This window comes from Chanos chanos, chromosome 5 (genome assembly GCF_902362185.1).
Source record: "Chanos chanos chromosome 5, fChaCha1.1, whole genome shotgun sequence".
NCBI lineage: Eukaryota > Metazoa > Chordata > Actinopteri > Gonorynchiformes > Chanidae > Chanos > Chanos chanos.
This window is the reverse complement of record NC_044499.1, coordinates 42,530,180-42,545,246: the sequence shown is the minus strand read 5'-3', so window position 1 is coordinate 42,545,246 and position 15,067 is coordinate 42,530,180. Positions and strand designations below refer to the sequence as shown.

Here is a 15,067-nt window from a genome sequence, read left to right as displayed (position 1 = left end):
TCTAAAAACTAGGCAGGACTATCCCATACCAATACTTTGATACTTCATGGATGATGTCATTATATACTCACCACAGAATTCTGTACATCTGTCATACTCTGTAGACTTGTGACAGACCATTTGACAGGACATACAGTGCTTGACCAGTCTATCCCAATACTGGCCTTCTGAACAGTTTTGTGCCATCCCTTTGTTCCAACCAGCTACACAGAGACACCTTCAGAACAATGCAGCCCACTGTTTAATGCAACTCTATGCTACTTACAGAGGGTGGCAACAGCTGAGAATAAAGGTAACATAATTTTGCACTACATTCAAATGATCTGAAGACTTTTTTCCAAAACAGCATTTCTGTATGTGCAAAATAATTTTTTGGTTTTACATATGCTGTTTTTTTGTAACATCTATCTATCTATCTATCTATCTATCTATCTATCTATCTATCTATCTATCTATCTATCTATCTATCTATCTATCTATCTGTCTGTCTGTCTGTCTGTCTGTCTGTCTGTCTGTCTATCTATCTATCTATCTATCTATCTATCTATCTATCTGTCTGTCTGTCTGTCTGTCTGTCTGTCTATCTGTCTGTCTATGTTTTGGATCTGACCTAATGCAACATAATCTACATTTGTGTGGAATCTGCTACTTTTGTGAATGTCCAGATTTAATTTACCCTTAAATTAGTTAGAATTAATCTCACATTTCCCCTTTTAAAAATATACACAACACCAGGAAAGTTGCCCAAATTGAGAATCTGATCATTTATAAATTCCAGTCTAGAACATATATAAATGTATAATGTATAATGCATAAATGTACTACTACTAAGTGTAAATTTACTACACCTACATAAATATACTATTACTATCTACAGATCGCAGTTTACCCCCTTACCTACAACATAACACCAAGCAAAGAATGGCAGACAGAATACTCTTTACTCTTAGGTTAGAAGAGTTTAATGAGAAGCTAATTGAGGACTTTACAGTAGGTTGTCATACTTGTACACATATTGTCATCTAATGTCAATAAATTTAATGGCAATGGGAATGACGCCGGCCATAGTCCTTTCCTCTTTTTAAAAAAAAAAAAAAAATTATTGCTTTTTTAATATATCAGTTATTCTTAATGTGAGGGCTAGTACAATGATACTGCACATTATAATAGTGGGTGGATCTGAGTCATAAATCAAATTCATAAAGTTGAAGGGAATATTGGTACTTACCTCTGGCAAACAATAAAGCATGGAGGTGTCTGAGATTGATGTGCTCTCTGCATTACATGTCTTTTTAAGGGGGAGAGTGATTTGTATACCACTAAAAAGCATTTCCTGGGACTTCCCCTTTGAAAATGAACTTTCACCACGCATATTAATAAATTTATCATGTCATATTTGGAGTCATCATTCATTTCTATTCAACAGGTGTGGAAATGGGGAATTTTAAATGTGCTAACAATAGAATTAAACATATTAATACACTTGAAGTGTGTGGAACACTGGCAGGGCGCAAGACATGACTGAATCATTGAAAACTGCCTATAAATGCGATGGTACCTGATGGTCTGCATGGATGAACAAATCATTTTGATTGGCTGTCACTTCTGAGAAGAGACATCATTCTATACACAGCATGTATGTTGTTAACATCTCAAGTGTGTCTTTGATTGACATCTTTCATACTGGGCCTGTCCCTTAAGTCAAATCTAAACCATTTCCAAAACTTGTCAAATATTAGTAGAATTTAAATGATCCAATTTGTATCTTTTTTTCTTTCCTAAGGACAAGATTAGGCTTTCCTAAGGACAAGATTAGACAAAATCAGTCAACAGACCTGCTGTCCCAGACAAACACTGAACCTCATTATGGACTCTGCTTACCTAGAAAATAAATTATTCAAAGTAACTCTGCTACGAGAATGAATTTATTTGAAGAACAATCCTTGTTTAGGTTTGCTTTCTCATATGTATTTCACTCTGTAGACCATTCTTTTTTTTTTTTTTTAACTTTTTTTGTTTTAATTAAACCTTTGTTTACCATGTGTCTTATTGAATCTTTAAAAATGCATGTGCTGCCCTTGGGTCTTTGCGGCAACAAAACATGAGTCATCCTGTTCTGTTGGACCTCGAAACTAAAATACAGACTCATTTACACACAGGCCCGCACCTGGTACAAACCTCGGCTTCTCGGAAGTAGATATCTTTTAGACAGCAATAAGTTGTCTGCCTACAGAAACCTACCAGCAGCCTAGAATAGAGAAAACAGGAAACAGGAATCAGGTTGGGTCTACATGACAGTGTAGCCACGGCCTGGTCTGTGGTGATGGAGCGCAGTAAACCTGAACCAAATGACAGATGGTCCTCCTTACCAGGAAGTGTACACTCACAACAAACTCCAAAACCTCTGACTCAGGTCTTACCACCTGCTCATCTGCATGACAGTTTACAGCCTCTAGCAAGCACTCTGTATTGCCCCTTAGGGCTCATATCCCCCATATACATCAATCATCTTTTTAATGGTTTTGTTTTTCTTATGAACTAAGCTTTTAAAACTGCAGCGACAGGAGGAACGCTTACTCACCTATAGTTCAATCAACAAACCACAGACTTCCTGTATGATGATGATCTCTCGTGTATGTTCAATAGGATCGTCATTCATTATAGGGAATTATCTGGCTTTTCTGTGGAACTTGTTCTCACACAATGACTGTTTACTCTCCTGGGATAACAGTGAGAAGAAATAGGGACAGCAGACTCGAACGCAACTTTCTGTTTTTTAATGTAGACAGTATGACAAGGTGTAGAGTTCATTCCGTAAATGATTATGACAATAATCCAGTATTTACATAGACAGTTTAGAGATGAGTATGCACAGAGAGACAGCACGCAGTTGGGCTTTTTACCAGGATGATTTTATCGAGACGTCACTTTGCATACACAGCGTCGGTTTTACAGTCAGAAGTTTCATGGAATCTCCTTGGTTCATAATAGAGGACAAAGCCAGAACTACTGGGTCAATGCATTACCTTTTTTATTCATGGTACAACTCAGCTTTATCTGGTTTATTGGTTAGGTAAATGACAAACTTTCAAAAACCTGCAAATCATTAATTGATCAGACCCCTAAAGATAAGTCTTTATTATTTGTATTGTGACGCATGATGTCCATATTAAGGCAAGTTCTATATCATCCAATATATTCAAAGGCAATTGACATGAAGCTATTCCAAACTAGACAACAGGGGGAGCCATTTCTTTACACCCAGTTTACATTTAATTTTGAATCATTTGTCCTTATTTTGACTAATATTTTACTGTTGCCTCAAATCAGATAATGAAACAGATCTCTGTATATGTGGGCCTGATGACAGTACATGGCAATTATATTCAATATGTCTCTGGCCCAAGCGTAATGTCTTCACGTTTTATAAGATATATCTGTCCCTTCATCTGTCACATGTGCATGTAAAAGATATTTTAAAACATTTCTCTGTCATTTTTTCTCTCCACAAAATGTATAAAGGACATTGGATGAAGCCAGAGGCCTCCAGACAAATTGAAGAGGTCATCTAAGGTTAAAACAAAAATAAGAATTCTTGTCAAAGGTCATCTTGCTTCCAAACAGCCTATGAGGCATAAAAACATAATCAAGACCTCTTGGTTTACACATTAAATTCCCCCCTTTTCTGCTTGGTCAGCTCAGCTAACTAACTGCAACTGTCAAAGTGCAGTCCCTTGCCGTTAAAGACAAATTGCTCTTAATGAAAGCAGCACTTTTAACTCCAGGCTTTGTGTAAGGTTATAATTTTCTGTGCAGTTAAAACTTTTGGCTTTAGATCACTTTTTTCATAATATTAGGGTCAGTGTCAAATGTCTCTAATCACTCAAAAATGTATTTTTACAGCATTGTATGTTGGAAAAGGTTAATACAACACTCCAGATATTTTTCCATATGGAAAAGCCACAAGATTTCAGCATGTCTGAAGGTCAGTGATGGTCACCCATGTCATTCAGAGTTAAACTGTTATATATGTCGGCTGCCTTGACTTTAAATGAGGCAGAACATTCACAATGTGAGTCGGCAAGTGATCTTAAATGTCACAGAGCATCAGATTGTCCTTGATCATGCATGATATTCATTCATGTGATCTTATTGGAGCCTGCAGGGGTGCTGTTGATGTCTATTCCTCTGCCTCAGGCTTTCATGGACAACCTTTTTATACATGTTTAACACATTCCTACACAACTACACACTGTTTCATGTTCCCACATTACTGGATTCAGAGATATCGTTACAAATATCTCTCATATTTGAACCGAAACCAATGTCAAATCTGAATTTCCACACCATGTTTGTCGATGTGCACTTTCTCTTCACTCACATAATAAATCAAAGCACAAGGTATCATGAGAATTAAAGTCCTATTTTTTCAAGATTATTTTTTCTTGTCATGCAAATTACACAGAATACATTGAGGCTAGGTCCATTACGTTTGTAAACTGAATATAATAAAAGCATCATCTCTGTTTGACGATGAGTGGACCTCACTTTTTGATTTTGATGAATCAGTTAATAACAACTTGATTATTTCGCATGAGTGGCTGCAGATAAATTAGACATATTGAATAAATAGATGGCTGAGTACACACACTGCACAGTCTGTGCTGCACTTACTGCAACTTAGCAACCACTAAAATGAGTGACACTGAGTGATGTCTTGAACTATTCTGACATAAACCTCCATTTAGGAACACCGTGTCCTGGTAAATGACTGAGAAAGCACACGTGCGTGCACACACATAAATACCAACAGGTCCATAATTAGCAGGTGAACAACAATTAGTAGCTACGAACCATAATTGCAATACAGTCATGTAAATAAGCATCCAAATTGTTCTTAATTACAACCATTATCCATGGTTTCAATAAATACAAAATATACTTGCTGTAACAACATTAAAACATAGATCCAAGAGATTAATGATTCAAATAACTCTAAAACAATTAGAAATGTACAGCTAGCGTAAAGAATGATGTTCATCTAAACATCTTACACCTCATATGACATCAACATCAGTTATATCTCTGCAGTGGTGAAGGCACATTGGACAGCATAAAACAGGGATGAATGGCTATGTATTTGTTGCTTCACACAAGTTCAGAGAGATGAAACAAAATCTTGAACTTGGTCAGAGATATATGTGCAGGGATATATTTCCTGTCATCATGTCTGATCTTTTACTTACTGCAAAGGTTAATGTATGTAGCCTGGGTATTATGCCACCCTTACATATGAATCACTAATTAATTCAGCTCTCGTGTGCCCTAATGTCCACTGCTCTTAGCTATGCTAATTTAATGTGTAGTCTGGTACTGAGGCATTAAAATATGAAGACAAAGAGATATACACAAAAAATGAAGTTTGAACATTGTCACCAACTGGTGTATGTTCTAGCCCTTCACAATTCACAAACGTCTAAAACTTCTCAAAATCTTCATTGAGAAGGCAATTTTTTTTTTTTAATTAATTACAACATGTTTATTCTGGCGACAGCCTGCTACAGATTGCTCTTGAAGTAGAAAAAAATTTGCTTTTAATGAGAATCACCGACAACATTCTCGAAATGTATATAATGACCATGGATTATGTATTAAAGCTGTGCGTTCATTCACAAAGAAATCAGTGTAGATACACACACACACACACACTCGCACGGGCACACACACACATCAGATATTTGAGAGCAATGAACTGTCACCTAAAATATTGTTTATGAATCCTTCTTTAAGGCACTTTTAACACTATACTCATATTGATGAACTAGTCCACTTGTGAAGCCTAAAGTCATCTATCATCTGCCCTCTTTTCTGAAATGATCTCTGGTTTTACAACAAGATGTGTCTGACTCTAAATTGAATTGATTTATGTCTTCACAATATATTCTTGGGTGACAACTGGCTGTAAATCACAACAATGTCAGGGCCAATTCTCTCATGAGATCTGCTCAGCACTGTATCAGTGCAAACAGTAATCACATGGGAATGACAAACAAGGTGAGTCTGTGAATGTATTTCCTGCATTTAGTGGATGTGGAAGAAAAACTTTTGACCACTGCCTCTGCTGTTTTGCTTATCTAGCTAGTCTCATCCAAGTTCTTTGAATGTGGCTGACATACCGTGAAGTGTACTGTGGCAATGATTTGAATTATTAAAAACCAGTAAAGCAAGTCTGATGAAACCATTACCACTGCATTCTCAACCACCTTAGTCTCTCTCTCTCTCTCTCTCTCTCTCTCTCATCTGTGGCTACTGCCCTAAAAACTATCAAAATGGTGTCCTGAGGGTAACAGCTTCAGGCTGGGATTGGAGATGAAAACAAAGAAACAAACATTTCAACTGATCGCTGCACTGAGACATGCTCAACTGGACAACCAAGCCTCTGACTTTCTCTCTGTCTCTTTCTCCTTCTCTAAAACAGTTTTTCAAATTTTCCATAGCGAGAGCTGCATATAGAGGTCCATAGTACATGGTGAAATTGCACATACAAGCCCAAACCAAAACAGTTATGATAACTTTTGTGAAACTCTCTCACTGTCCTACTAACAGAATGGTCTTTTGATTTTAAGTAGCTTGCCCTCTTCCCTAAGGCTTGCATGGTGAACTAGAGTGTCATGATATGATTGAGAATAATTTCTTTTCATTACATTGTATGGATACATGTTTAAGTCACATACAAAGTTCTTATGGACAAGTCTTTGTGAAGCAGTGGATAGTCACACTGGATAATCTCACTGGCCCTCTAGCCTGGGCCACAGTGTAGGGTTTTAAAGGACAAAACATTTAGCATTTACATTATTAGGGCAATGACCTTCGGGCAAAACTTACATCTATGGGTCTCACTGCTCTACTGGCAGTCTCCGTATTTAAATGGATGAAAAGCAACTGCTTTTGTAATAAAATATTCACAAATCACACAAATGCAATTATTTACAGTGAATAAAACATATTTTCTGTGGGTCACAGACACCACATTGTTTAAATGCCATGAAGTCAAGGAACACAGCATCGTGAAAGACATGCAGTCAAACCAATATAGGCAGTCGGATCAATAAATCAGTTTAAAAAAGTGTGAGGAAATGATCCTAATCATAAAAAGTCATGTCTTTCTGCTTGTCCATAAATAAGATTTGTGTTGGATTTTTTTTAAAAGCACTAAAGACATATCAAATCAGTCTGGATGTATTTTAAAAGTTTGACTAATATGTATGAAAATTAAATGAAAAATCTTGAATGTATGAGTTAAAAGCTGTAACCTGGCTTCTGCATGAGTGACACACTCAATTCTTCTTCATGCGTGTCACTCTCACTCTGTGAGAAACCATGTCCTAACTGAAGTTGAATGCCATGTGAAATTAATACAAACAATTTTCTGTAAAATGCTCTTTCCATGCTCATTCTCTGATTTTGACCTACGAACTTTTACCATTCAAATGCTGGTCTGCAAGTCACCATTAAGCAACGCTGTGTTGTGCATCTCTGTGATAACATCATTCACCATACGCGTCCTGTCTTGACGACTGTCGCTGCGTTCAATTTCATCTAGACCGCTCACCTTCTTCAGACATAGAACATTCTGGAAGCTCTTCTTGAAGTTATCTGAAAGGAAGGCGTACAGGATGGGATTGGCACAGCTGTTGGCATAACCCAGCACCACCACAAAGTCGAATATGCTCTTAAGGACTGGCGTGGTGCTGACCGTACCCGTCACAGAGGTGACATTAAACACGTAGAAGGGCAACCAGCAGAGAACAAATACCACCACAACAATGGACACCATACGTGTCACTTTCCTCTCTGAGCGCTTGCGCTTTGTGGAGCACACCCTCATAACAGATGATTTCACCTTGATGATGATGAGCAGGTAACAGAGGCAAATGACCGTCAGCGGTAGGAAGAAGCCCAATAAGAAGGTGCAGAAGATGAAGGCTTTGTAGAAGACCTCCTGGGGCTCTGGCCACACCATGGTGCATGTCGGTTGTTCATTCCCAAGAATCATGCCACTGTAGATCATGACTGGAACGTTGATCAGCAGAGAGACACCCCACATGGCCAGGCTGATGATTTTGGCCACACTTGGCTTACGCCACTTGGTGGATTTGATGGGGTGCACCACAGCCAAGTAACGGTCAATACTCATCACGGTCAGACAGAAGATGCTGGTGAACTGATTAAGCGTATCTGCTGTCATGACGATACGGCAGATTACAGCTCCGAAGGGCCAGTAGAGAAGCGCTAGCTGGATGGCGATGAATGGCAGACTCAGCATGCACAGAACATCGGCGATGGCCAAATTCAGGATGTAGATATTAGTTACAGTCTTCATCTTAGCATAACGTAAAATCACATAAATGACTAAAGCATTACCGCAGAGCCCCACAGCACACACTACAAAATACACGAAGGTGATGACCACAGAGCTCGCCTTGTCAAAGGCATTGTGTGTGTCATTTCGTACGCCAGACTCGTTCCCCAGGAAGCTGTTATAAAGTGGGAACTCAGGGTGGGAGAGATTGGGGGTTGAGGGGAGCGATTTGCATGCTTCCATTTTGGCTGTGTTTGTTCACCAGGGGGTGTCTTTATGATGCAGATGTCATGGATGTCATATCCCTCCTTTGCAAAGGTAAAGAAAGGCCAGAATTAGTGAAAAAAAACAAAACAACACAAAACAAAACAAACAAAGACATGCAAAGGTCATATAAGAACTTTGAATTCAGAGAAATTACTGCTGTAAGGTATCAGTGGGTGGTTTAGGCATGAATCTGTCATTTGGGAATTTCGACACTGTTACAACATGATTAAATTCATGGACAACTCCGGCAACAGTTGCTAAGACAGAATCCTCCTCTTTGCTCTGACCTCAGTCAGAAATTAGTTACAAATTTAGTTTGTAAATAGTGTATGCTCCACACTAGACCATTCCAGCTTGGAGTTTTGTTGCACAGTATAGACTGATACTTTGGACACTCAGGACTTTATACCTTTTCTGTGTCATCTTCACTACCTAGCAGCAACTTGCGTGCAATGCCCCAACTACATGTTTGTTTAATTGATCTGCAATGAGCAAACACAAGGGCAGCCGCTAAGGGATGCTTTGCTTATGCTTCTTGAATAGAGGCAAAAGACAGTTTCTTGGCACATTAAATGATCTTTTGTTTGGAAAATCACATGTTCACAGACATCTCTGCAAAACAGATTTGGGAATTATTCTGTCGTTCAATGCAAAACATCTAATTGTGATGTAAAGTATGTCATGTGTCCAGTGTCGTCATATGTAGATGGCAGTCATATGAAATTTGTTGTCTAATGAGAATGGCTGTGTGCTCATACGTCGCAAAATTCATATGGGTTTGCGTTTTCCACCGGCGCGACTCCCCGCAGCCGGGCGAGGAGCGTCGCAACACAGCACATCTCAGCTTCACCAACAACCAGCAGAGTCATTATGACACGCAGATACGCCATATAGCGTTTTATATACACAGATAAAAATAACGATCTTCAGCTTTAGCTTCGATTGTAACTTTTTGTACGCTAATTATTGAGATGAAGTAAACAATATAGGACCCAATGAATGTCTAATCTTTTAAGTGAGATATTAACACAATTGATTGTCATGACTTTACAGAGGCTTCTAAAACAACAATTTCCGTTTGTTGTATCGGACTAATAAGTTGGACAAATATTTCTTTCTCGGTCATACCTTACCGTCCATCATGGAGCATAATGTCTCCATAACAACACCCGGAGATAGTGCCATTTGAATAGGAGAGATGAAGCTAATTAATGGAACCATATGTGCATGTAGAATGTCAGAGCAGAACAGATTTTAAGAAAATGAAGTAAAAATATATGTTTTTGTTAAATTCTTCGGGACGTAGACTATTCCTAAGGCTCGCTCTAAAAATAAAAATCCAGGGGACACAAATGTTTTAAACTTATTTAGTGGCCCAGTTTTAAGTTTAAACACAAATGTATTTTTGATGCTTTACATTAAGCTTGACTGGAACTTCATTCAATAGACACATTCTATTTGCAGGTAGAACCAGAAGAAGGGAGTGATTTACCTGAAGTTACAGAGCGCCGTAAGAAATCCATTGAAGATCTATAAAACCCTTTTAAAACCAAGCGGTCCCACCGGTCCTTGATGCCTTGCACCAATAGCCCGCAAATTCACAAGACTTCATCATCTTGCAATACGACCTGTAGTGTCGTCCAGGAGCAGACAGAACATCGTAATTATCTATGGCAAGGCGACTGAGGCGGGAGGATCTTCAAACAAACATAAATGTACGATTTAAATCCAGTGCCCCCTTTTACTCTAATTTTTTAATTTAAAGTTACTCTGACTCTGATGACTACTTTTTTTAGACAGAAGAATAAAATAATTTAAACGTGTGGGATGAAGTTAACAATGAATTGTTCTTTTCTGAATTTCAGATTTCAGTTCAGTCATGAATTCCTGCGGTAGCTGCGAGCAGTCACTGAGATGACGGTGCGAGTGAGAGCGAAGTAGCGTGCAGTCCGCTCAATGCGATGGCAGAGGTAACTGCGCAACTGCCCGGTGACTGTTGGAGTGGTTTAGTGCGTTGCAGCCTCCAGCTCAGCGTACAGATGGAGCTACTGATCCGTGGGTGCGTAATTCCACCCACTTCTTGACTAAATTGGCCCTCTGAATGGATCTGGAGTACGTACAATTCAAAGGTTTTCGCGTTTATATACCTAAAGGCAAGAGGGAAATACATTAATCTTGCCGTCTTATGAGGCTAAATTGAGACTTTTGTCCTGGTCACTGATAAGAAATGACATTCTGAACGCAAAAGGATCCCACATAGGCTATCTATCCAAGATGAACTGATGACCACGGGTTTAAAATAAACACGTGTGGGAAGGCAAACCCGTGGGTACACGCTTCTCCAGCTGAAAGCCAGACCCAGCGTAACCTACGATATTTTAAGCGTGTCAAAAAAGTCTAAAACTTCTTGATGCACTAACCATATAAATCATGTGGAAAACAACCTTCAAATAGCCCGACCCGTCTAATAGCCTGTCATTTGATGTCCCTAGCGTGAACTGTATGTCATGTTCCCTTGGAAATATACTGATATGGAATATTACAGTAAGATGCCTTTTTGCTTATTTTAGCAACGTGAATGTAGACTGCAGACAAAGAGGAAATCTATGTGAACATGGAAAAATCACAATTGTTACAAAGCCATGGACTTTGAGCAAACACAACTGGGCCTTCACGGACGGGCAGCAGTCATTCAGTCAACAAGAAGCAGAACAGAGAGCGAGGATACGGGGTCAAAGCACAGTATCTGATAAGCCCCAAAAGCCTTGATGGAAGGTAAACGACAGAGACTATGAACAAACATACTGAATATGGAGAGATGTGTTTGGAATTGGAAATAAAGGAATGTTTCCGGAGATTATTGCGTCACAGATTTCACTGCTACCTGTTTGATCCCCCTTTATGGTGAACACAGCCACTGAATGCATTAAACATTTTGATGAACTTCTGTAACCTTGATGCCAGAGTGTATTAGCATCGACCAGATGAAATATGGCTGAAATAAAACAGCTGTAGTATGAAGCTTAGGAATGTTCCACAAGTCTGACCTGCAGTCCACTGTCAGAATGTCAGAGCAAAACATATCAAAACTAATTTTAATGATTTGTGAATGTGCTATAATAAAATCTTATATCATGTTGTTAAGCGGTTTCAAAATATCAGGCAAAACAGAATAAAGAAAAACGAAATAAAGATAACTGTTATAATGGAACTAAATGGCTCATAGAGAGTCTTTGATGGTTTGAGATAGTGTAGAACGTCTGGCCAGTTTTCAAGAACATAATGTCCAGCAATTTATAAAAGAGAACAATATCTACACGACTGCCATTAAAGTATACACTGTAAAACATTTCATGTTGGTTAAACTTAGATAGTTCACCTGCTGCCTTGAAAACATGAATAAAGTCATCTTGAAAAATACCATTGTTTCAATTCAAAAACTGAAGTTGAAAAAGTTGATTTAACTACCAAGCATTTGTTGTCTTACCATCGTTTTTAAAATGTTCAAAGTTCATTTAACTTTTGGTTACTTGTTGTTTCAACTTAACACTGTGAGTTAAAACAATTTATTATTTTTCATTATCCATGAAAGAAAACATTCCTTATCTTGTCAAAGAAACACACATCTTTGCACTACTTTAACTTACAGTTTCAAGTTCAAGAACTCTATATTCATAAAGTTTAAAGTTCACCTACTGCCTTGAAAACCTGAGTAAAGTCATCTTGAAAAATACCATTGTTTCAACTCAAAAACTGAAGCTGAAAAAGTTGATTTAACTACCAAGCATAACAATTAGATGTTTTGCATTGAACGACAGAATAATTCCCAAATCTGTTTTGCAAAGATGTCTGTGAACATGTGATTTTCCAAACAAAAGATCATTTAACGTGCTAAGAAACTGTCTTTTGCTCACTATCACTTTCACCAGCAATATCAGCTCTTCAGCTCTTTTTTTGGTAGCCATTTACTATATTAAACATGAAGCCCTAGGCTTATCAATAATGGTGACGGAACACACGCTGACATTCACACACACCATAACTAAGTTCAAAGAGCCCTCTAAACCGACACTCACAGCCCAGGCTGTGACAATTTTACACTATGCTAAAAAACCCCACTAAAACAGTCATTACCCATAATTCCCCAAACCAGGAACTGCTTAACATAACATAAACTCGCCACTACAGTTCATTTATTTGAACATTACACATGAACTTAAAACATTGCTATGTGTTTATCAAACACTCTCACACTCTGTATGTATGTATGTATGTATACAAGAAGTGATCTGTTATTTTTTTTAGCAGGGGGGATGTCCCAATGGTCAATGGGGGGATGGCCCAATGGTCACTGACACTACACTATAGAATATATGGGGGATGGCATGTTAACAAGGGGGGTGCGTTTTAGTCATTTTGCTCACAAGGGTTATGGCATCCTCCCTCTTCCCCATACTAATCACCTACTGTATGTATATGTGTTTCATGTAAATTCCTTAAGAACAAAATGATCGTATTATCAAACAAAATGGTTTCATCTCCTAATAACAATTCTTTCACTTGTTGATGTAGTCTGCTGTTGTTTACCACAAAGTGTATTTTTGTTGGCTTTGGAGCGCTATCTATATGGCTTATCGTCAGCGGATAACTCAATCAATTCTATGCTTCAACCTTGTATGGTTTAAAGAAAGAAAGTTTTTCGCATTCTCAAAAACCGTACATTTTTTCTCAAGCACCCAACCCCCGTCCCGCTGTTTTTCTGGCTTTTTTGCTTTTTTCAACAGATTAGTTACAAACAAAAGTTCAATGAACACATGTATCTCTGACAAAATTCTCAAAAAGTCAACATAATGAATTACTGTAAGTTAAATTTTTGAAAACTCATACAGTCGAGTTCAATATCCAAAACTTGTCATAGCACTTTGACCTAAAGAGAGGAAATAAGCGGGCATAACTAAATGGGGCTGTAATGTTTTACAGTGTATTGTTACAAGGGTAACAGCATGTTTCGTCCTTTGTATCATTTTTGTACATACCTAATATCTGAACAAAATACATTTTCATCTCTTCAGATCATGTTTAGTTTTGGTCAAGAGACCATTTCAGGCATTTCAGCTTTATGCCAAGAGTTTGCTGGTCAACGGCGTTACAGCATTCTTTGAACACAAGTGTCACTTTAATAGTGACAGAAATTCTTTTTTTTTTTTTTAAAGCCTGGTACTTTTTCATACTTTAGATATAATTCGTTTGTCTTGTCTTTGGTACTTAACTGATTATCACTTACTGTTGTGTCCTCAAAGATGTTGATGTCCTACAGAATGAAAGAGGACTGATGCATACAGTGTGAGAGGGCTTGCAGTGCATTTTGACTCTTTGTTTGAGCAGTATGAATGCTGTGTGCTAAAGAAGTGGAAGTCAGAAGAGTTCATTTCTAATGATGGTGTATGTTGCTTCTTTTTTGTCTGTGTCTCCGACTCTAATCATCACAGTTCTCTCTGAGACTGATGTAATGTTTTCTTCTCGACTACTCAGGAAGTTGTAAAGTTGTACGATCGCTAAAGATTCTTTGATATACCAATGCAAGAACTTTGTCATGCTTATGTGCCATGTGGTTTGGTTGAACTTGGTAAAAAGTTAACATGTACATGCAGAACTAAAAGTTATTCTCTTGTATGTCACAAAAAAAAACCCTATGTGCATTTGAACGAGAAAGAAAACAACAAATGATACAGTAAATTCCCCTACTCAGTTAGTTGCTCCAACTGTTATCATAGGCTAATTCTAAAATGCATGTTTTGAAGAATTCTCTGCCAGTTTTCACTCAAAATATCTTAAAACATGTGTAATGTGTCAATGAGTGAGGCAGCCAGTTGGAAGAGAGCTGTTATTTCTAAAACTTGATATGCGCTAGGCTGAGCAGCTCCACTTCGGTTAAATGAAAGCAGCTAAATGCTAAAGAATATTTACATAAACCTGAATTCATGTTTATGTAACGCATCTGAAGGAGAGAAGAATGAAGGAACTGTGAATGTGAGAAACTAGGCTCATTAAATGGAAGTAAGGGGCTTCTCTATAGCTGACTGCAGTTATCTATAGGGGAAATTTGATGTTTATGACATAGCAAGGAGCTGCGGCCATGTTTATTTTATAGCTTCCTGTGTAGCGTGCCGACTCCGATTTCATTTATTTCTGTTGTAAATGAGGGGTGATCCTCCCCATCGTCCTCTCATGAGAAAGAGATGGCCTTCTGGTTACGAAAAAAAACATCTCATTTCATAACCCCGTGAGAGAGCACGTTTAAAAAATGTTCCGAAACATGTTATCACTGTGAGACTTAAGTTGTTTTTTTTTTGTGGCTGTTTCTCAAAGCATTTCAAACCAGAATAGATTGTTAGGAATACTTTGATAATCTTGCTGTGCGTCTGTCTTCTGTCAATG

At 38.1% G+C, this 15,067-nt stretch overlaps 1 protein-coding gene across 1 annotated transcript; it reads right to left on the bottom strand.

Annotated features, from left to right (window-relative positions):
* Positions 1-2,762: 2,762 nt before the first annotated feature.
* sstr2a (somatostatin receptor 2a) lies at positions 2,763-10,719 on the bottom strand. The gene is made up of 2 exons (XM_030775639.1): positions 10,122-10,719; positions 2,763-8,670 (listed from the first exon to the last, which is right to left on the bottom strand). Exon 2 carries the CDS (start codon positions 8,603-8,605, stop codon positions 7,487-7,489), a length of 1,119 nt encoding a protein of 372 aa, XP_030631499.1. The 5' UTR covers positions 8,606-8,670; positions 10,122-10,719; the 3' UTR covers positions 2,763-7,486.
* Between the last annotated feature and the right edge of the window lie 4,348 nt (positions 10,720-15,067).